At 41.8% G+C, this 23,238-nt stretch overlaps 2 protein-coding genes across 2 annotated transcripts in view; both read left to right on the top strand.

Annotated features, from left to right (window-relative positions):
• The window catches only part of LOC127532680 (zinc finger HIT domain-containing protein 1-like), an 11,626-nt gene extending 5,491 nt beyond the window's left edge, over nucleotides 1-6,135 (top strand). The window contains exons 2-6 of the mRNA XM_051944688.1: nucleotides 4-101; nucleotides 470-545; nucleotides 1,563-1,642; nucleotides 1,719-1,888; nucleotides 5,455-6,135. Coding sequence (XP_051800648.1) covers nucleotides 4-101; nucleotides 470-545; nucleotides 1,563-1,642; nucleotides 1,719-1,888; nucleotides 5,455-5,476 — 446 coding nt within the window. The 3' untranslated portion in view covers nucleotides 5,477-6,135. The remainder of the gene's footprint in view (nucleotides 1-3; nucleotides 102-469; nucleotides 546-1,562; nucleotides 1,643-1,718; nucleotides 1,889-5,454) is intronic.
• Nucleotides 5,476-23,083, top strand: LOC110972038 (proline-rich protein 36-like). The gene is made up of 6 exons (XM_051944777.1): nucleotides 5,476-5,608; nucleotides 16,383-16,952; nucleotides 18,946-19,038; nucleotides 19,153-19,335; nucleotides 19,670-19,800; nucleotides 21,339-23,083. The coding sequence occupies exons 1-6, from the start codon at nucleotides 5,476-5,478 to the stop codon at nucleotides 21,390-21,392; spliced, it is 1,164 nt and encodes a 387-aa protein (XP_051800737.1). The 3' UTR covers nucleotides 21,393-23,083.
• The last annotated feature ends 155 nt before the right edge of the window (nucleotides 23,084-23,238 follow it).

Genomic DNA, 23,238 nt, shown 5'->3' with positions numbered 1-23,238 from the left:
CAGCCCGGGTGGAGGCCGGTCAGCGCAGAGTTCTGGACGAGGCCACCCGTCAGAGGAGACTGACCCGGCAGCTGGAGGCGCTGGAGAAGGACAACTTCCAGGTCCTGAAGCTCCTCATCTTCTGTTCTTAGAGGAACCACCAATGTAGAAACCTGAACATCTGCAGGAAAATCTATTGAAGTAGAAACCTTCAGGTCTCATCTGTCCTTCTGTAGAAACTCCTGATGGAGTTCCTCTGAGTTCATGTTAACTACATGGAGGTAGATGTTCCTGTAGATGCTCCAGTAGGACGATCCAGTAGAATGTTCTTGTAGATGATCCAGTAGAATGTTCTTGTAGATGATCCAGTAGAATGTTCCAGTAGATGCTCCACTAGATGCTCCAGTAGGACGATCCAGTAGGACGATCCAGTAGGGTGTTCCGGCTGTTTTCCAGAACTTTTACTCATGTCTCTGTCTTCTTCCTCCAGGACGACCCCTTGTCCTCGCTGCCTCCCCCAGGTCCTACTGCCCGCCTTCCGGCCTTCAGCGAGACAGAAGAACCAGGTGAGACACACTGTCTGTCCCCCTGTCTGTCCCCCAGTCTGTCCCCCTGTCTGTCCCCCTGTCTGTCCCCCTGTCTGTCCCCCTGTCTTACCTACTTCTGTCCCCCAGTCTGTCCCCCTGTCTGTCCCCCTGTCTTACCTACTTCTGTCCCCCAGTCTGTCCCCCAGTCTGTCCCCCTGTCTTACCTACTTCTGTCCCCCTGTCTGTCCCCCAGTCTGTCCCCCAGTCTGTCCCCCTGTCTGTCCCCCTGTCTGTCCCCCTGTCTGTCCCCCAGTCTGTCCCCCTGTCTGTCCCCCAGTCTGTCCCCCAGTCTGTCCCCCAGTCTGTCCCCCAGTCTGTCCCCCTGTCTGTCCCCTGTCTGTCCCCCTGTCTGTCCCCCAGTCTGTCCCCCTGTCTGTCCCCCTGTCTGTCCCCCTGTCTGTCCCCCTGTCTGTCCCCCAGTCTGTCCCCCTGTCTGTCCCCCTGTCTGTCCCCCAGTCTGTCCCCCTGTCTGTCCCCCTGTCTGTCCCCCTGTCTTACCTACTTCTGTCCCCCAGTCTGTCCCCCAGTCTGTCCCCCTGTCTTACCTACTTCTGTCCCCCTGTCTGTCCCCTGTCTGTCCCCCTGTCTGTCCCCCTGTCTGTCCCCCTGTCTGTCCCCCTGTCTGTCCCCCAGTCTGTCCCCCAGTCTGTCCCCCTGTCTGTCCCCCTGTCTTACCTACTTCTGTCCCCCAGTCTGTCCCCCAGTCTGTCCCCCAGTCTGTCCCCCAGTCTGTCCCCTAGTCTGTCCCCTAGTCTGTCCCCCTGTCTGTCCCCCTGTCTGTCCCCCTGTCTGTCCCCCTGTCTTACCTACTTCTGTCCCCCAGTCTGTCCCCCAGTCTGTCCCCCTGTCTTACCTACTTCTGTCCCCCTGTCTGTCCCCCTGTCTGTCCCCCTGTCTGTCCCCCTGTCTGTCCCCCTGTCTGTCCTCCTGTCTTACCTACTTCTGTCCCCCTGTCTGTCCCCTGTCTTACCTACTGCTGTCCCTTTGTCCGTCCAGAGAAGAAGAAGAGGAAGACGAGGGGCGACCACTTCAAACAGCGTTTCAGGAAAAACTTCACCACTCTGCTGGAGGAGGAGGTGAGTCGTTCGTCCTCCCGTTCTCTGATTGGCCGAGGGCCGTCAGCTGACCTCTCCTCTCCTCTATGATTGGCAGAACCTGTCTGAGAAACCGGAGCCGAACTACCTGTCGGCGGTGGCCCCGCCCTCCTCGCTGCCGCCCCGACACTTCTGCTGCGTCTGCGGCTTCCCGTCGCATTACACCTGCACCACCTGTGGGGGGCGCTACTGCAGCAGCAGGTGTCTGTGCACCCACAGGGAAACCAGGTAACAGCAGGAAGTGACATCACAACGTCAGCTGAACAGATGTCTGAACGTCCAGGTGTTCTGATGAGGAAGAAAAGTTAGAAAGCCAGGTTAAAAATGGTACAAAACCAGGTATAAAACTAGTCTAAAACCAGTTTACAACTAGTCAGAACCAGTCTAAAAGTAGTCAGAGCCACTTTAAAACTGGTCAGAACCTGGACTAAAACAAGTCTAAAATTAGTCAGGCGCATTTTAAAAGTAGCCAGAATCTGGTCTAAAACCAGTCAGAACCATGTCCAGAACTAAAAGCAAAACCAGTCTAAAACTAATGTAAAACCAGTTTAAAACCAGTCAAAGACTTTGTCCAAAACAATGTATTAAGCCAAGTTGACAAACTAGCCCCAAAATAGCTCAAAACCAGTTTTAAACCAGTCTGGAACCACGTGTACAATCAAGTCCAACACAAGTCTAACAACAGTTATAAACCAATCCAAAGCTAGCTTAAAACCAGTCAGAAAGCTAGTCCACAACTAAGTCCAGGACCAGTTTAAAACCAGTCAGAAAGCTAGTCCAAAACTAAGTCCAGGACCAGTTTAAAAACAGTCAGAAAGCTAGTCCAAAACTAAGTCCAGGACCAGTTTAAAACCAGTCAGAATGTTTGCCTCACACAAGTTAAAATCAAATCTAAAACATTTCTAAAACCAAGTTCAAAACTAGTCTAGAATCAGCTCAAAAACAGTCAAAAACCAGTCCAAAACTAATTAAAAAAAAAAACAGTTTATAACCAGTAAGATAACTAGTCTAAACCCACATCCAACATCATGGATAAAACCAAGTCCACAAACAGCCCAAAAACAGTCTAAAACCGAGTCTAGAACTAGTCCAGAACCATCTAAAACCGAGTCTAGAACTAGTCCAGTATGAAGGTAAATTTGTTTCTTTATTTTTCAATCGAAGAAAAAGTTGCTCCAATCGCAAAACATGTTTTCAATCAGAAAAAACTTCAATCAAAAAAAAATGTTTTCAATCAAAGAAAAACTTGTTCAAACGCAAAAAAAATATTTGAGTCTTTGATAGAAAATTTTTTTTTGTTGAAAATACATTTTTTGATTGAAGTCATATTTTTGGATTTGAGCCATATTATGGGTAGGACATTTGTTTCTTTATTACTCAATGAAAACAAAAGCAGCCCCAACCTCAAAAAATGTTTTCAATAAAAAAAGGTCACTTAAATAATAATAATAAAAATTCAATCAAAGAAAACAACGTTTTCCCAATAGAAAAAATATTTGAGACTGATTGGAGTCATATTTTTGGATTTGAGCCATAAAATGAGTAGGACGTTTGTTTCTTTATTACTCAATCACAGAAGATATAGCTTCAATCAAAAAAAAATATTTTCAATCAAAGAAAAAAAAAAAAGTGTTCGGAGTGTTTCGACTTTGTTTTGGCATTCAAACACCTTTTTTTCCGATCGAAGTGAAAGAAGTTTTGAAGCCTGTTTTTGCGATTGAATCATTTTGACACAAACATCCCACAGTGGGCGGATGCTTCTCCATTGGTCGGGCATGTTTGAGTGACAGGTGTCCACACCAATGACGAATCTCTCTCCAGAAGAAGCTACTTGCGTGCGGGGAAGTCAGTCTTTTCTATAGTCGTATGTTTGTGCAGCTGACTCTGCATCTGTGGTTGCAGCCGCAGGCCACTACTTATTCCACCACCAGCTGCAGCTGCATTGTAGTATCCACGATACTGAATTTACTGTGAGTACAATGCTCTCAGCACACTTCATATTATAGGCTATATAAACACTGTTAAGCACGTTATATTAACGCAGTGGATTAATATCTCATTGCATATTTCACTGCAGTGCTCAGCTCACATCCAGCACAGGATACTGTCCCTCCACTCTACAACGATATAGCCACCACATGTTGGACAGGGAAAGTAGGACGGCCGGAATTACAGATAAGTCGTGACTCTCTGCAGATGTTGCTGGATACCTCCTTACCACTGGGTCGTTTAGCAGAAATGCATGGCATTTCACGATCGACCATCTACAGAAGGATGAAGGAACATGACATGTCAGTCAGATCATGCTATTCTGACATTTCAGATGAGTTAGATCAGAAAGTCAGAGCCATTAAGGCAAGCATGGGAGGAACAGTATCCTGTGCTAGATGTGAGCTGAGCGCTGCAGTCAGCTCTTGCAGACCATCAACCAGCTCTGCAGGAACTTCCAAATATTGTGCACCAGCTCGAGCAAACTGCAACTCTTGATTGCATACAAACAGGAGGTACTCCAAATCAATAGGTACTCTGTTGATGACAGAGCCCAACCTATCCCTTAACCTCACTAAATACTGTTGTGCCATTGGATGCCTGCAATGAGATATTAATCCACTGCGTTAATATAACGTGCTTAACAGTGTTTATATAGCCTATAATATGAAGTGTGCTGAGGGCATTGTACTCACAGTAAATTCAGTATCGTGGATACTACAATGCAGCCGGTGGTGGAATAAGTAGTGGCCTGCGCCTGCAACCACAGATGCAGTGTCAGCTGCACAAACATACGACTATAGAAAAGACTGACTTCCCCGCACACAAGTAGCTTCTTCTGGAGAGAGATTCGTCATTGGTGTGGACACCTGTCACTCAAACATGCCCGACCAATGGAGAAGCATCCGCCCACTGTGGGATGTTTGTGTCAAAATGATTCAATCGCAAAAAACAGGCTTCAAAACTTTATTCACTTCGATCGGAAAAAAAGGTGTTTGAATGCCAAAACAAAGTGGAAACACTTTTTTTTTTTTTGCTTTGATTGAAAATAATTTTTTCTTGATTGAAGTTCTATCTTTTGTGATTGAAAAGAAACAAACGTCCTACTCATTTTATGGCTCAAATCCAAAAATATGACTTCTATCAGAAAATATATTTTCAGTCAAAAACTGAATTCAATAATGAAAAAATTTCAATCAAAGAAAAAACGTGTTCGAATGCATTTGTTTTTTAGTCTCAAATATTTTTTCTATTGGGAAAACGTTGTTTTCTTTGATTGAATTTTTTTATTATTATTGAAGTGACCTTTTTTTATTGAAAACATTTTTTGAGGTTGGGGCTGCTTTTGTTTTCATTGAGTAATAAAGAAACAAATGTCCTACCCATAATATGGCTCAAATCCAAAAATATGACTTCAATCAAAAAATGTATTTTCAACAAAAAAAATTTTCTATCAAAGAAAAAACGTGTTTATATGCAATTTTTTGGGTCTCAAATATTTTTTTGCGTTTGAACAAGTTTTTTCTTTGATTGAAAACATTTTTTTTGATTGAAGTTTTTTCTGATTGAAAACATGTTTTGCGATTGGAGCAACTTTTTTTTTCGATTGAAAAATAAAGAAATAAATTTACCTTCATAGTCCAGAACCTTCTAAAACCAAGTCTAGAACTAGTCCAGAACCATCTAAAAACAGGTTAACTTTTCTCTCCTGCTAATATACTCTGACAGTTAACTGGACTAACTCGTTGACTTGCTCACCTGTGGGGGGCGCTGTGTCTCTAGCTGTTGTCTCCGTGTCTCTGCAGGTGTCTCAAGTGGACGCTGTGATGGCCGCCGACTCGTCACCACGGCAACGGAGGCGATGGGAGCGACGGCGATGCTTGTCTGCTGCTGTTCATGACATTCTACCGCTGCGTCTACCTGGACAGGTGGAAGCAGGAAGACCTGGACAGGTGGACAGTGGACTCTCCAGCAGCACGTTAGCTTAGCTTAGCATAAAGAGCTGCTAACCAAGGCAAACAGTCCTCAGGGACCCATCGAGGTTTGGACATTTGGACTTTTTGGTCATTTCTTTATTATTTTGGACGTTTTTTTGACGTTGGATGAGTGTCACATCATCCTGAATGAGTTTCTGTTATTCTAGACAAACTCTGAGTCGTTTTCAACCATTTTTGACTCTTTCTGGACCCATTTTTATTATTTCTGGAAGGTTCTGAGTCATTTTTGACATGTTCAGTGATTGTGGACAATTTTATGTCGTTTTGTACAAATTCTGGGTCACTTTGAACTATTTTTGACTAATTTTGGTCAAACTCTCCAGAGTTGTGTCTCCCAGACTTCTGCTGTAAATGAGAAGCTCCAGCTTAGCTTAGCATAAGTAGCTGTGGCTAACGGCTGGCCTAGCTCAGCTCCCTGGTTTTCAGTTCTGTTTGTTTCAGAGTTGAGATGTTTGAGCTGCTGTCTTCATTAAATGTGCTTCAGAAGAACGTCTCTGTCTGTCTGTCTGTCCTCCAGCGCCACCACCAGGTCGTCTGCTGTAAATACAACAGCAGCATTTAAACAACAATCTAAAGTTTATCACAGATGATGATGTGTTTTCCTGTAGAAACTGTTGGTTCCATTTTATTTCTGTCAGGATGAAGGAGATGAGTGCAGTGACCTGATGTCGGCAAGACTTTAAGAAATCTGCTGCAGCTCTGACGGTTCTGTAGCGGTTTAATGGAGGGTATAGCTGACCATGATGATGGTTCAGAATCAGACGGCAGCAGCAGCAGACACGCAGCAGCCCTGCCTATATTTGCTACACCTAAAGGACCACAAGGTGATTACTCAACATAAAATGTGATTAATGCACCATTAAGCAACATCTGAAGCTTGCAGACATCAGCATGCTCATTGCTCAGCAGTGACCGAGTCCTATACTACTTGAACATTGTGAATTCTACAGACCAATGTTAAAACTTTTAAATATTAGCAGATATTTCTCAGATGAGAGCTGTGGGCCCTACGCAGACAGTCTGAAGCTTTCCCCTGCACACAAGGATGGACAGATGGAGAGCCTTTAACAGCTCCTGGTACAAAGACTGCACACGGCCTGAGTGTTCTCAGTGCCAGGACGCTGCACATTGTTCTGCATGCAGGCATTTCTCACTGCTCCTGAGACAACATTTTCCTCAGGTATCAGATTTTCTAATTGGAAAAAAGCCATGTATGAGGATGGAGGGTTCCAGTTGCATGCCAAAGCAGAACACCATCTGAACACCATGGTGGCATGGACAGAGACGGGGTAATGAAAGTAATACGTCTTTGCTTCAAGACATGGATGAACAACACCAAGAAAAGGTGGAAGAAAATAGACAGTATATAAAGACACCCAAAACACTGCACAGCCTGGCACTGAGAGTCAGAAGGCTCAGGCAACAAAGGGAACTTTATGGCCGTTTTAGAACTGACAGCCACACATGACCCTTTAGTAGAACAAAAAATGGGGCATGGCAATGCTAAATACAGTCACACCACTCAGAATGAGACATTAGAAGTGCTGGCTAAAATGGTTAGGAGGAGGTAAAACAAAGTGAGGCATTCAGCGTACTTGTTGATGAGACAAAAGACTTTAAAAAACAGGAGCAAATCTCAGCAGTGCTCAGGTACGACTACAAAGCAACAGAACGTGAAAGTTTCCTTCATTTTGATCACGATGATCAGCTTGATGCTGCTGGGCTAACAGAAAAAATGTGAAAAGCCTCCAAAAACATGGACTGGAATACAAAGAACAGCTGGTTGGACACAACGGAGTATCTGCAAGGATTCAGGCTCAGCAAGCTTTCTATGTGCACTGTAATGCACATTGTCTCAGTGTGGTACCTGTGGACACTGAAAACAGTGCAGGGAGCATCATGCTTTTCTTCTTTGATGCAGCGCCTGCATACATGTCTGTCTGGATCATATGTACACCAGAAGTGGCAGCACAGACAGCGTGTAATGTTTCAGGATCAGCCTCCAGAGCTGCCCATACTCAGTGATGTTAGCTGGGTTTGCTGGTTCCATGCTTGTTAAAACCTCATGGACGGCTTCCAGCTGTTCTCCGTGACACTGATGATGAAAACAGTGGAGACAGATGTGTAGAAGCATGTGGACTACGTGGGCAGATGGACCTAAACATTGACCTTCTGGTAATTTTTCACAGGATGCTGGGGGACACCAGGTTTCTTTCTGACATGCTGCAGTCATCATGGACTTATCCAGAGCTGTGGACCTCACTGAGGCTACAGGACACATCTGAGCAGCACAGAGATGGAGTGTTATTGGAGAGCTGTGGACAGAAGTACCACACATTGCTCAGAAACATTAACACAGAGAGCGTTTCCAAAAGGCAGAGATCAGCTCTGCTCTTCATGAATCTGTTGTTACATCCACAGCTGGTCAGAGAAACTGTGATGAAGACAAAGACTCTTACTGTAAGACTGTTTTTATCCAGTGTTAGACACTGAAGGCTGAACTAGAGAGGCAAAACAAACTGTGACATCATGAAGAGGATTCAAGCTCTCGACCCCAGAAGCAGCAGCTGTTTGAAGGAGAATCCTGTGCTTTGTTTGGGAAGTTTTTACAACACAAACCTGGATGATCTTAAACAGGAGCTACCTCCAAACAAAGAGATCTGGGATAGGAAGAAGGCAGCTGGAATGAAGGGTCTCACCAGTTTGCTTCAGTTCAGTTTTCTTGGAACCATCCAGTGAAGTCTTTTTTGATCTCTTCAGACTGTGAGCACAGCTGCTTGTGAACGCAGCTTTTCAGCACTAAAGCTCATAAAAATCACTTTCGTACCACCATGAGCAACGACAGACTGAGAGACGTTGGGGTGCTGAGTGGAGTCCAACAGAGCTGAGGCTTTGGTACGGATAAGTTCATCAGGTTGTTTAGTAGCCCATGGAAACCACAAAATCCAGTTGTTCTGAAGTGGTTTTGCCTCTAAAAAAAAAGAACTTTGAAATTGCACTAGACTGATAACTTTGCACAGGAATAAAATGTTGAAGGACCAGAGCTGAGCACTGGATAGTAAATATAGCTCACTGTGGAAGATTACTGAGAGCAGCTTTTAGTGATTTCTATGCAGAACACTGTGATGTTTGCTGAGCTGTGAACTATTAAATGACTTAAAAATATGGAGTATTTTTACTGTTTATTATTGTTCTCAGGTTTACTGTTAAATGTACAGAGTGCTGCTTACTGTATTTTATTGTATTTTAAAATTCCTGCACAGAACATTTCAGATTATTTAGCACAGATAAAGGTACAGATTGTTGTTGTTCACTGTGTATTGGGTAGAACTCATTTTGATTTAGACTGATTAGCATACAGAACCCTGTGATGTTTCTGGTTTACAGCTGAGAACTAGCTGCTAAAAGTACAGAATATTATTTCTTATTTTAGGTGTGATAATTGTCAGTAAACATTCTAAGAAGTGGAAATTAACAGGGTTGTATATAGAGCTGTTCTTGTACAATATTTGTCTCTTAACTGCCCTCAGCATTCTGTGGTTGAGCTAACAGTTTTACATAACATCAGATGCTGCAGCTGATGATGCTGGAATTCACAGAAACAAGGAAACAAGTCCATCAGAATTTAATGTGAACAGTCCAAAATGAAAAGGTCACATACAGCTTTACTACTGGGTTAAAGAGACAAAAACATGAAAAATACTTTCTGTGAAAGCGAGAGGTTAGTGGCAGCTTTCATTTTTTTTTTTTTTAATTTTCTTTTTATTGAACATTGAACATATATTCCACATACAACTGGTACATATGACAAAGTTTTTTTCTTAAAAAATAAATAAATGAATTAAAAACAAACAAGAACAGACAATAAATAAATAAATTCCCCTCCTCTGTCCTCCAAATGTCATATTCTTGAATTAATCCTGACATTCAAAGAGTTAAAATGAAAAATACAAAAATAAACAAAAAAACTAAAGAAGGGTTAAATTATCCTAATTATTTTATATTAAATTAACTTAGAGAATGACAACACCTTCCCAAGTACACAAATAGTTATACCACAGACTTCCACCATATACTTTGACCAGTTAAACAGTTTTACTGTGTTCCCAGTGCAGTGAATATAGCAGACTATAATAAAAGGAACAAACACTAGGGTCTTTTGTTTTTCCCCACAATGTTCACCTCAGATAAAATCAGATCTTATCGGGTTTATGTACTCTATCCAGTTTTCCCAGATTCTTTTAAATCTAGCCTCCTCCAGTCTCATAGAGAAAGTTCACTTTTCTATCACATATATATATTGTGTTTTACCTCAACCTTAGGTACCTCCCTCTTCATCCATTTTCTGGTCATTGCTTTTTTACCTGCAATCAGCATTATTCTATAAATATGTCTGTCACCCCATCTGGTGAGCTTTATCTCCAGGTTCCTCAGTATAGCACCTCTAATGTATATAGAAGGTCTACCTTCAGTATTTTATCCATACAATTCTTAAGTTTGTGCCGCTGGAGGTACAGCCCCAGAACACGTGGAAATGGTCTGTTTTATCTGCACCACATGATCTCCAACATTTTGTATCATGAAGCTTCTGTGCTGGTGTTCTAAAGAGTCTTATGATGTTCTTCCACCCATGTTCTCTCCATGATAAGGAGCGAGTTGTTCTCCATTGTTGTTCATTTATCTCTTCCCATTCATCCACTGATAGGACAGTATTTGCTTCTCTCTCACCTCTTTTTTATAAATTCTGTGTCGTTACCCTTTAGGTCTTTCACTCCTTTATGAAAATGAAATGAGCTTATTTCCCAGTTTTGATTCATGCTGAAATGAACATCTTAATGAGTTCTAACCCTCCCCCCCATGGTTCCCCTTATTGTTTGTTCCAGATAATGCCTTAGTTGCAGGTACCTGTATTGATCCAGATTCGTTAGACTACATTGGTCTTTTATCTCTCTAAAGCTTTTAATCTCATTCTTTCTTTAGAGCTGCCAGAGTATTGTAGGACCCCTGATCCAGTTTTTAAAACTCTTATCTGTTCTGTTTGGTATAAATTCAGAATCAAACCCAATTCATCTTAATAATCTACTTTGTACTCTCAGGTGATTTTTCATAACTAATTCAGACCAAATGTTCAATGATACCTCCAACCATGGCTTTATTCCTTCTCTAACATGTTTTCTCAGGTCGTTGTCCCCTATTCTAGCCTGAATAGGAACTCCATCTGTTGTGCTGGCCTCAATTTCTTTCCATCTTGCTGAGTAGGAAGGGTTGTATATATTCAATAATATTTTTATTTGTGTGGTTTGATAATAGCTCTTTTGGCAATGAAGTGCTAGCCCTCCTTTGTTTTCAGGTAACTGCAGCGTTCTGTACCTGGTCCTTGGTCATTTTATCCCGTTCTCTGAGTTCATGTTCTGTTTCGTCCACCGGTAGACTCTGAACCAGGTACAGATCCTTGGCAGTATGTTCATTTTTACCACCTCTATTCTTTGTGTAATGCTCATATAAGGTATCACATTCCATCTGCTAATGTCAGACTTAATTCTGTTGAGCAACGGATCATAGTTGATGGATTTCAAAAGTCCTACATCCTGAGGCAGATGAACTCCCAAATATTTTACTGATTTTAGCTCCCAGCTGATCTTGTACTTGTCCCTAATCGCTTGGTTTGGTCTGTAGTTCAAAGCAATAACCTGAGTTTTCTCTAGATTTATTTTATAGCCCGAAAAATGACCGTATTCTGTTAGGGTTGTCATAAATACAGGAAGGGATGTATTTGGACTCGACAAATCGTCTGGTAATAATGCTATTTTTTGTACCCCTCCCCCCATGTCTACACCCGTTATATTTTCATTTTGTTTTATCCAAGCACTCAGGGGTTCCAGAAAGATGGTGAAGAGAAGAACACTCACTGGACAGCGCTGACAGCAGCCTCGTTCTAAAGTGATAGATTTTTAAAGACTCCCATTGATCCGGATCCTAGCTGTTGGTTTATTATACAAGTATGACCTTAATAAATGTCTCATGGAAATGAAACCGCCCCATCACTGTATATAGGAAACCCCACCCAGCAGAGTGGATGCTTTTTCAGCATCTATTCCCACCACTACAGTCTATCTGATTCTTGACTACATGTTGCATTACATGTGGGGTGCGCCTGATATTGTTTTACGTCTGTCTTCGTTTTATAAATCCAGTCTGATCTAAGTGAATTATTTCTGGCAGAATTATTTCTAAACGTCTTGCTAAAATAGCTGTAAACAGTCTATAGTCTTAATAAAGGACGCTAATGGGTCGATAGAGCGTTCCTGCTCATCCTGCCCCTCCTTCAGAATTACAGAGATAATAGCTTCTCTCTATAAGTGGGGAATTCCCCCCCCCCCCCCAACACCCAGGTAAATGTCTTCCACAGAAGTGTGATCAATGATACCTTTAGTGATCTGTTCCATTCAGCGGTGTACCCGTCAGCACACAGGGACTTGTTGGCCTTAAGATTTGAGATGGCTTTATTTATTTCCTCATCTGAATCTCATTCTGATCTTCTGTTCCTCTTGGTAAGTTTAGTTTGTCTAAAAATGCTTCCATCTGGGTTTTATTACTGGCCTTAGGTTGAGCATATAGATTTTTATAATAAGCCTCAAAGCACTTTTTGCTCTGTTTTGTCCACTGTTTTTCCTGTATGTGGGTCCTTTATTTTGTAAATATTGTTTTTTTCCTGCTGTTTTTTCAGTTTATATGACAATAATTTAGTTGATTTACCCCCATTTCTTAATATCTTTGTTTTGTGAGCAATAGATTTTTTTTATCTCCTGTGCATAAATCTCATTTATCTCTGCTCTCTTTTAATTTCCTGATGTATGTGCCCTTTCAGTTTGTCCTTATGCTCACTTTCTAGATTTTTTAGGTCTGATTTAAGTGTGTTAAGTTTTAACTGTCTTACCTTTTTAAAATATGCTGTTTTGGCTGTTGTCTTCCCTCTCATCACAGCCTTACACTCATCCCACAGCACAGACGGGGACACCTCACCATTATCGTTATCCTCTATGTATATCTGAAGTTCCTTCACTGTTTCTTCCTTTGTCCGTCCTTTTAAGATATTTGAATTTAATCTGCAGACTGTCACTTTCTTCTCACTCAGCCGTAGTGTTAAATAGAGAGGGCTGTGGTCTGATCCATTACTCCTATATCACATTTTTCTACCCTATGCATATCTTTATTACTCATCAAGAAATAATCCATCCTTCAGTATATGTTGTGTGGTGATGAGGAATAAGTGTAATCCTTACTTGTGGGGTTCAGATTTCTCCATACATCTACGATTCCCAAATCACACATCAGACCCTTCATTTTTTTACTTATTGCACTTTTTTGTGTTCCACCTCCTGAGGAGTCCAGCTGTGAGTTCAGTCTTTGGTTCAGATCTAAACTCCCTCTGCCTCTGAGGTCATCAGATCAAACATCTGGATATAAAACCTCCAATCAGAGCCTGGTGGTGCATAAATATTAAGGAAAGTTACCACCTCTCCCTCTGGTTTCCCCTTAACCATGATAAATCTTCCCTCTTTGTCCGCTGTCACTGATATTTTTCAAATGAAATCCTCCCCAACATTAAAATAGCCACTCCTCTGTGGTGTGCTGATTTGTAGGAGGCTGAGAACATTTGGTTGTACCCATTCCTCTTAAGCTTTGCATGTTCATTTTCTGTTAGGTGGGTCTCCTGTAACATTATCACCCCTTACTTATGATCTTACTCCTTTTGGTTGGGTTGAGTACACCATTTATGAGGCGACTTTAATGCAGTTTTTGGGTGATGTCATTTTCTCTGTTCTTCCTGTCTTGTGTCTTCTCCTCTCCTCTCTTTCACATTTAACCCTTTTGCTACAGAAACAGTGAACATTAAACAATGTAAAACAGAAGTTTACCACAGAACAAAATCCTAAATGAACTTCCTTCAGTGAGGTCTGATTATTGACCTTCTCTGAGCTCTGATGTTCAGTCCGCTGTGAGGGATGTCCTCTGCTCCCTCACTGATAGAGTCAGCATTGTTCTTAAGTCCACAGCAGCTTTAAGTGCTGCCCTACTAGCATAGCTTATGAGGGAAAGCTTTTCAAACACAACCCAAATATATCACTACAATCCCGACAAAAAAAGGTCCCTTGTTTCTCACCTCAGTTATCCTGATAGATTTGGGATATTTCCTGGAAACAGTCTAATCTTCACCTTAGAATGTTGTATTTCGTCAGTCATCCTGGTCTCTCCTGAAGGCTTGCAGTTTCTGTTTATACCTCTGTCATGTCCCGTTATCATTCTTCACACGGCTCGTTGTCCACATCAGCCGCTTGATGTGCTCTGTCCAGTTCTCTGCTGGTTTCACGACCTCCACCTGGATCCCTCGGGCCACCATATCCTTTGTCGCCTCCTCCGCTGTGTTGTAGAGGCGCGTCTCTCCCTCATAAAAGAACTGGAGTTTCACTGGATACGGCGTCAGAAAGCGTATATTCTTATCTCGAAGTACCGTCTTCGCCTCCGTGTATTCTTTGCGTTTTCTCAAAATCTCCGGCCCATAATCGTGGTCTAGAAACACCTTTCTCCCCTCGTACATGAAGCCCTTTTTCTGCCACGCTATCTTGATGAGTTCTTCTTTACTCCTAAAACTTTGTAGCTTCATTACGATGGATCTAGGTGGGGATTCTTTGGGAGGCTGCGAGACCAGCGCCCGGTGGGCTCTTTCAATCTTCAGCTCAAATGATGGGGGTAAATCCAACTTCTCTCTAAGGAGGCCCTCGACAAAAGAGGTCATCGATTGAGCGTTTCCCTCCTTCCTTCACCCCGTGGATCCAGACATTCTCCCTCCTCACACGGCCCTCCAGGTCCGTCATTCTGGTCTCGACCTGCTTCTTTAGCGCCATGAGCTTCAAGGTAGCTTCTTCTAGATTCTGTGTACGCTGCTCTGTTTCCACGATCCTCTTTTCGGCGTCATCTATCCTGTTGTTTGTCTTTTTGATATCGTCTTTGATTTCTGTAAGGTTTTCAGAGTTCTCGCGGCGGAACTCTCATATCTCTTGTAAGATTGTTTCCAAGTCTGCGATGCTTTTAGCCGGTTGTCGTGTTTCTTCTCCCTCTTGGCTCCGTTGCGTTGCTAGCTTGGCTTTCACTCTGTCACCTGTTGACTCTGTTAGCTCTTCCGCTATTTCAGCTATCTCCCCTATTAGCTTAGCTGGCTCGTTATCTTGCTCGAGGTCCAACGCCGTGTTTTTAATCGACTTTCGATTTTTCCCTCTGGTCTTAATCATCGCCCTTACTACCACACTCACAATTATTCTCACTTTCTCAGACTAATAGGTTTATAGGGCCTTTTTAATCATAGTGTGGGGGAGCTACCTTTTCATGCTGCTGCCATATTGGAATCAGGCCGGAACTTCCTCATTTTTTTCTTATAACTTTTCAGTGCCCCCCCCCCCCCAACATTAATCTGGATCCGCCCCTGGATGAGTGGAGGTGGAACCAGGCTGACAACTTTCAGGTCTGTTTGTAGAGTTTTTATTTCAGTTTGCACTGAGTATGAGTTACTTTGAGCAATTCTTCAGTTCATTTTTCAAATGAATTCTGAAGTCATTTTGGACAAATGTTGTGTGTTTGAAACAAAAGTCATTTTCTGAATAAATATTGAGCTGTTCTGAACAGACTGCAGTCACTTTAGACACTTTGGGACTAAGTTGGGGCAAATTTTGAATCATTTGATCAGTTTCTGAGCCATTTTCAGCTGTTTTGCAGTAATTCTGTGTGTTTGGACAGTTTCAGGCCAGCTTCAACAGGTTTCATGTGTTTGAATACAGATTTACAGTTACTGAACAGATCGTGGTCATTTTGGAAAAAGTTTTAAGATATCATGTACCAGCATAACTTATTTATAACTCTGTGTGTGTGTGTGTGTGTGTGTGTGTGTGTGTGTGTGTGTAGGTGTGTGTGTCGGGTTAAAAGTCCAGCTGACTCTCTCTCCTTTTACCTCCCTGGTATCCATGGCAACAGTGCCATAAAACATGTCAATAATTAATGTGGACTTTTGAGTCGTTTTGACACTCAGCGGTGCAGATTTTGTCTCGACTGGAGGAAACGTTGCCTTGACCGACGGAGCAGCTTCACACCGTCGGTAAGTAGAACTGGGAACACTGGGAGGACTGGTGGAGTCACTGGGAGGACTGGTGGAGTCACTGGAGGACTGGTGGAGTCACTGGAGGACTGGTGGAGTCACTGGAGTCACTGGAGGACCGGTGGAGTCACTGGAGGATTGATGAAGTCACTGGAGGACTGGTAGAGTCACTGGAGGACCGGTAGAGTCACTGGGAGGACCGGTAGAGTCACTGGGAGGACCGGTGGAGTCACTGGAGGACTGGTAGAGTCACTGGAGGACTGGTGGAGTCTCTGGAGGACTGGTGGAGTCACTGGGAGGATTGATGAAGTCACTGGAGGACTGGTGGAGTCACTGGAGTCACTGGAGGACCGGTGGAGTCACTGGAGGATTGATGAAGTCACTGGGAGGACTGGTGGAGTCACTGGAGGACTGGTAGAGTCACTGGAGGATTGATGAAGTCACTGGAGGACTGGTAGAGTCACTGGGAGGACTGGTGGAGTCACTGGAGGACTGGTAGAATCACTGGAGGATTGATGAAGTCACTGGAGGACTGGTGGAGTCACTGGAATCACTGGGAGAACTGGTGGAGTCACTGGAGTCTGGTGAGACCTGGACCAGTCCTTCCTCGACCAGTCTCTCCTGGACCAGTCTCTCCTGGACCAGTCCCCCCTGGACCAGTCTCTCTTTTACCGGTCCATCCTGGACCAGTCTCTCCTGGACCTGTCTCTCTTGGACCAGTCTCTCCTGGACCGGTCTCTATTGGACCAGTCTCTCCTGGACCAGTCTCTCTTTTACCGGTCCATCCTGGACCAGTCTCTATTGGACCGGTCTCTCCTGGACCAGTCTCTCTTGGACCAGTCTCTCTTGGACCAGTCTCTCCTGGACCAGTCCCCCCTGGACCAGTCCCCCCTGGACCAGTCTCTCCTGGACCGGTCTCTCTTGGACCAGTCTCTCTTGGACCAGTCTCTCCTGGACCAGTCCCCCCTGGACCAGTCTCTCTTTTACCGGTCCATCCTGGACCAGTCTCTCCTGGACCAGTCTCTCTTGGACCAGTCTCTCCTGGACCAGTCCCCCCTGGACCAGTCCCCCCTGGACCAGTCTCTCCTGGACCAGTCTCTCCTGGACCAGTTCCCCCTGTTCCAGTCCCTCCTCTGTGGATCTGTTTGTCCTCCTCGTTGTGAGTCTGTAGCAGTCTGTCTGTCTGGATGAGTCTCTGCTGACCTGAGAACAGTTTAAACTTTACAGCTCTGAATCTGAAACCAGTCTTAGAGATGATGAAGGGTAAATCATTGATACAACATCTGAGGTAAACAGGCTAGAGTGGTTCTGGACGGGTTCTAGACAAACTCAAGTCATTGAGGACACAGTCCAAGAACTTCTGCACCAGTTTTAGTAATTGAACCAAGATTTGTTCGTAGTAGAGAAGTTTTAGGTTATTGGTTTGCTGTTTGGTGTCATTTAGGACACATCTGAGATCTTTTATGGAGGCATTTTCAATCATTTATGGAGTAATTTTAAGACACATTCAGATTGGTTGATGCTACAGGTACGGACCGTACCCGTAGCATCTGTACTAGAGGTACGGACCCGTTAAGGTCACTGAAGAGCTGGCGATGGTTAACTACTATTTGCTGCACATTACAGGCAGTTTATATGAATGACTTTGACGGCGAACATTGTATAATTTAACTAAAAATACACCGTCTCCTCTCACACTTTACGTAGACATTGTAGTTTTTACGCTTTTAGACGCCGTGTCTAAATTGTTTGAAGTCCAGTTCCTATTAAGTAGTTTACCGCGTTCAGTGGTGGAAGCGGCTGACGAACTCCATTGCAAATGTTCCCATTTAATTTCGGACGCTAATTTACAAGATAAAATTAAGGATGTCGAATATGAAACAAACACTCGTGAATGGTGAGGAGCAGCTCTTTAATTCGGCATGAATTAAAAAAAACCACAAACTCGATTTACTGTGATATTGTGAGATTTGTTTGTGGTGATGTAACTTAGCCATTCAACAGAGTCCGCTAACATTAAAGTGACTGTGACAGGGTCTGTGTTGACAGACGCAGAAAATACGTCAGGGTTTTGTTTAGGTTGTTAATATGTAATAGTCTGTCGCTACTTTTGAAGGTAAAAAAATACTTATAGTTTGCTGGCTGTTAGTTCCGCCATTCATTTCGCAGATTCACCTCGAATCACGGAAGCGCCTTCATCAGCGTCGCCGGCTCATTAATATTTATGTCCGTCTAATTAATATTTATGATAAGGGAAAGTGCCGTATCCGTAGGCCACAGGCTACGGGTACGGGTCCGTATCTGTAGACACTACCATTCGGATTCATTTAGGACACGGTTTAGTGAGTTGAGACAAAATTCAGTGGTTTTACATTAGTTTTAAGACGTTGACGACAAACTTCTGACTCATTTTGAACAGGTTTATGTAGTTTGAGCACATTGTGACCCATTTTGGACAGATCTTCAGTCATTTAGGACACGTTTTAAGAACTTTTGCCCTGGTTTTAGTCATGTAAGACAAGACTGAGTCCTTGTAGAGACGTTTTAGGTCATTGTGGACACATTTCAAGTCATTTGAGTCATGAGTTCTGAATGATTTTGGAGAAACATGGAGTTGTTTTCAACTATTTCTGTCATTTAGGACACATTTTAAGAACTTTTCCACCAGTTTTAGTCATTAAAGACAATATTAATTTGTTTTAGAGAAGTTTTAGGCAGTTGGTTTGTTGTTTGGAGTCATTTCGGACACGTTTTAGATCATTTTGGAGAAACATGGAGTCATTTTCAACCATTTATGAAGTCATTTAAGACATGTTTTGATTCATTTAGGACACGTTTTATTAGGCTGAAGCAAATTTTAATCGTTTTAAAGAAATTTTAAGACGTGGATGAATTTGGGAGTCATTTTGAACAGGTTTATGTGGTTCTGGACGGGTTCTGGAGGACTTAATGTCATTTCGGACACTTTTTAAGAAGGTTTTTAGTCATTAAAGATGAGATTTAGAAGTTTCAAGCGGTTTGTTGTTTGGAGTTATGAAGGACATGCTTTGGATCATTCTGGATCAGTTTCCTCTTTATGGGTAAATTTGGAGTGGTGGTGATGAATAATAAGGTTTCTGTAGATATAAATATCTCCATGTTTGTGTTTGAAGCTCCTGCAGACGTCATCATGAAGCCTTCGTCTCCTCCTCGTCCTCCTCGTCTGTCTCTGCAGAGTCCAGAGCTGCAGTCTGAGTTCTTCAAAGGTAAAAACATATTTTTATTTAGATTTAGGAGGTTCTGTGACTGTTTCTCGTAGTTTTCTGTCTCCAGAATGTCTTTTTTAGTCTTTTGGACGGTTCCTCGTCTTTTCTTTGCAGAGTTTCGGAACAAACTTCGTCCTCAGAGAGACGTCTGTGATTCTGGTGGTGCCTCCCCTCTGTCCTCCCCCCCGTCCTCCCCTCTGTCCTCCCCCTTCAGTCCAGCTCTGTCCTCCCCCTTCAGTCCAGCTCCATCTCCTTCGTCCTCCTCTTCATCGTCTCCCAGCTCCACCATCAGTCCAGGTGAAGTTACTCTCATTACTCATGTCATCAAAAATATTATATTGAGGATGAATATTTTCATTTTGTGTCCGTCTTTGGTGTCTCTATTTGAACAATTTGTGTCTATTGTTGCACATTTTGTTTGTGTTTGTGTTTGTTTTTTGTTCCTTAAATGCTTCAGATTGATGCTCATGCACATTACTTCAGTTAAATAACTTCCTAGAGACATCATTGTGAATCTTTGAGAGGCTGATGGTCTTTGTACCTCGTAGTTCAGAGCTAAAGAGTGAAAAACAAACTGAAGCTTCACGTTTTAGAGCTTTTAGAACTGACTCACTGTTTTTGTTGTCTTCAGCTCGTCTGTCGCTGTCCAGCCCTGAGCTGCTGTCAGAGCTCAGAGAGTCCAGGACACGCCCCCTCAAACATGTCCCCGCCCACAAGGGAATGACCACCGTCTTCTCTGGACGAGGACGAGGACGAGCACAGGTAAGCAGACCAACACCTTCTCCTGGCTCCTGGTCTTTCTCTGGATCTCCACAGTTATCAGAGGCGTTAGCGTTAGCTCCTAAACCACAAACATCTTCCTCAAGTTCAGATAGTTCAGTAAGAGTTCAGACTGATGATGGATCTCCTGCAGTCTCAAAAACTGAATGCTAGCGTAAAAAACTAAAGTTAGACTAATATTAGCACATGCAAATAAACAGCGTTAGCACAAAAGCTGTGAATGTAAGCATAAAATTTAATATTAAAAAAACTTGCATGAAATACTAATGTCAGCATGAAAAATAATTTAGCATGAAAAGCTATTCTTAGCAAAAATGCCTAACATTAGCATTAAAGCTAAGGCTACTACAATTAATTTCATATCTTATTTTAGAATATGAATTAATGTTATCATAAAAACTAAGGTTGGCATATAAGCTAATGATATATGAAATTAAAAGAATGTTAGCATATAAACTGTTAGCATATAAAATAAAGTTAGCATATGTACAGATTAACGTTACAACAGGTGGTTAATAAAGTATTGTTGCCCTAAAAACTAATGTTAGTATGTAAACAAATGTAACCATATAAACTAATGTTAGCATGTTAAAAATGCTAGCATATAAGCTAATGTTGACATTTCAAGATATATAACCATATAAACTAATGCTAATATGTAAACAATTGCCAGCATATATGTTAATGTTAGTGTGTAAACAGATGTTAGCATTAAAGCTAATATTAGCATGTAAACAAATGTATACATACAAACTAATGTTAGCATATAAACCAATGTTAGCATAAAAGCGTTTAAACAAATGTTAGTTAATATTAGCATGTAAACAAATGCAACCAAGTATACTAATGTTAGCATGTAAACAATTGTTAGAATACAAGCTAATACTAGCATTTAAAGAAATGTAACCATATAAACTAATGTTAGTGTATAAACAGATGGTAGCATAAAAGCTAATTTTAGCACGTAAGCAAATCTATCCATCTAAACTAATACAAGCATGTAAACAAATGTAAGCATTAAAGCTAATATTAGCATGTAAATAAATGAAATCATATGAATTTATGCTAACATAAAACCAAATGTTAGCATAAAAACTAATATTAGCATGTAAACTAATGTTACCGTGTAAGCAAATGCATATGAACTCATGTTACTTAGGGTATGAAGAAATATTAGCACAAAAGCTTTTTTTTTTTAGGTTGGCTGATATTAATATGTAAACAAATGCAACTATATAAACAAATGTTAGGATATAAGCTAATATTAGCATGTAAAGAAATGCAACCATATAAATTTATGTTAGTCCGTTAACAAATGTTAGTATAAAAGATAATATTAGCACGTAGACAAATGTTTGCATAAAAGTTAATATAGGCAGGTAAACAAATGTTAGCAAAAAGATTTGTGTTCATCCAGGTAGATTTAAAACTTTTATGAACACCAGGAAACAGATTTTATGTTATTAGCGACACAGTGCCAGCAGTGTTGTGTTTCTAATGAACTTAATTTTCTCCTCCAGAACTCTAACTCCACCCCCAACTCCAAACCAGCCAATCAGAAGACTTCACGTTGAATTCCTGAACAACCAGTACCTCAGTCCAACATGGACTCTAATTCTGCTTGAATGATTGTTTTATCCCAATCTGGAATCACCGACCCTGAACCCTTTTAGAACAAGGCTGAAGACTACAATTCCTGGAGCGTCCACTAGAGGCAGACTCCAGAATCTTCAGAACAACATGTTAAAAATTCCCAGCAGAAATAAACGTTTTTACAGCCTAGTGTTCAACCGGTCCTGGTCTCTTTGGATAATTTACCCATTCATGTTGGTTTTAGGCTGTTATAGGGGGACCTGGACCTCCAAGTTCAGGATCCGCCCCTGTAGAACCACCTTTAGGGTCATGTTTATTGAAGTACCACTCCAGGTGTGTGCAGGAAAAGATAAATGGCTGGTTCAGTTTTAGTCGTTATTTATTCTTACTCTTAAACCACACAAAGAACTCCAGATCCACGAGACTTCAGATATGAATCATAAAACTACCGATTAGAAGAACCTAATTAGACTAGTCTGGAATGTCCCAGACATTCACTTCAGAGGAGGAACTTGATGAAATTCAGAGATCGCAAAGATGTTCTCTGTCCTCACGATGTCCAGCAACATCTTCAACTTAAAGTTCTCCAGATGTTCCAACAGAGCAAACCTTCTGTTTCCTGGAGTTCAGTCCAGTATCTGCTGGTCTTTCATGATCAAAACTTTGATCTGACACTACCACCGTCTCTCCAAAACCTGTCAAAGTTCACAGTTTCAACGTACTTGAGGCAAATTTAGAAGAGTTTGAGGTTAGGGTTAGTTCCAGGGTTAGTAGGTTAATTACATTAATGATAGGTAGGTAGGTAGGTTTAGTTTTAGAGGTAGGGCTGGAGTTTATCACATCCATGATAGTTTCATAGGGACAGGTTTAGGGTCAGGGTTACTGCCCTTCCTGATACTTTGTGTGTTAATATCCAGATTATTTATTCTTATTCGAGTTCAAGTTTTTCTGGTCGACTTTGAATTTCAACCAAACCCATGAATTTGTTTCTGTTGCTGTGATTGGACGTCACCATCCAGGGGCGGAGTTTAGACAGACAAAGGCCAACATGTAGAATTAAGATCAAAGCGACCCGATGACACTGTTTTCTCTTATGACCTCACTTCCTGTTCTGTCCAGCTCTTGTTTGAAGGTTGAACCTCATAGTTTTTAAAGCTGTCCAGGGCTTCCATCATTTGAAATAATAACAAGTGCAGATTTTATTAACATTAGCTGTTAAGTTGTTATGAAAATGTTGTGTTTTTACATGTTTCATGTCATGTAGAGATATTTTTTCATAACTGGTCAAATCACAACCATAAATATGGGTAAATATGTGTTTAGTAGCAGAAATAAATGTTGCAATTTACATGAAGATGTAATTTCTAATGCAGAATTTTATTCCTAAACTGTCTTACTTGAAAACACTTCATCACACAGAACAAACCAGAATCATCACTGAGGAAAAGCTGTGCTCCTTTTTTTCATGTAAACTGTGAAATAACAAGAACCTCCATGAGACCATGAAAATTTGCAAAGAAATGTATGAAGATGCTGCTTTCCAGAAGTTTTATTGGTCTTCAGAATCATTTTCTGATTACAAACTTGTGCTTTTCTTCCTTCTTGTTGATTCTTGTATAAACCACAGTAATGGATTCCTGCTGGAACTCCGATTAAACCTGATGGAAAATCAGAGTTTCTGTCCGACTCTTTTTCTCTGATGACCTGTTGATGCTTTTTCTCATTTCCTGTCTTCTGAACAATATTATAAAGGCAGAAGTCCGCTTTCATGTGGCCAGAGTTTCAGAATAAGAGGTAATATGCAGGTTTTGAGACTTTTGCCATCCA

The sequence above is a fragment of the Acanthochromis polyacanthus genome, chromosome 24 (genome assembly GCF_021347895.1).
Source record: "Acanthochromis polyacanthus isolate Apoly-LR-REF ecotype Palm Island chromosome 24, KAUST_Apoly_ChrSc, whole genome shotgun sequence".
NCBI lineage: Eukaryota > Metazoa > Chordata > Actinopteri > Pomacentridae > Acanthochromis > Acanthochromis polyacanthus.
The sequence above is the reverse complement of the archived record's forward strand: the minus strand, read 5'-3'. Positions and strand labels throughout refer to the sequence as shown.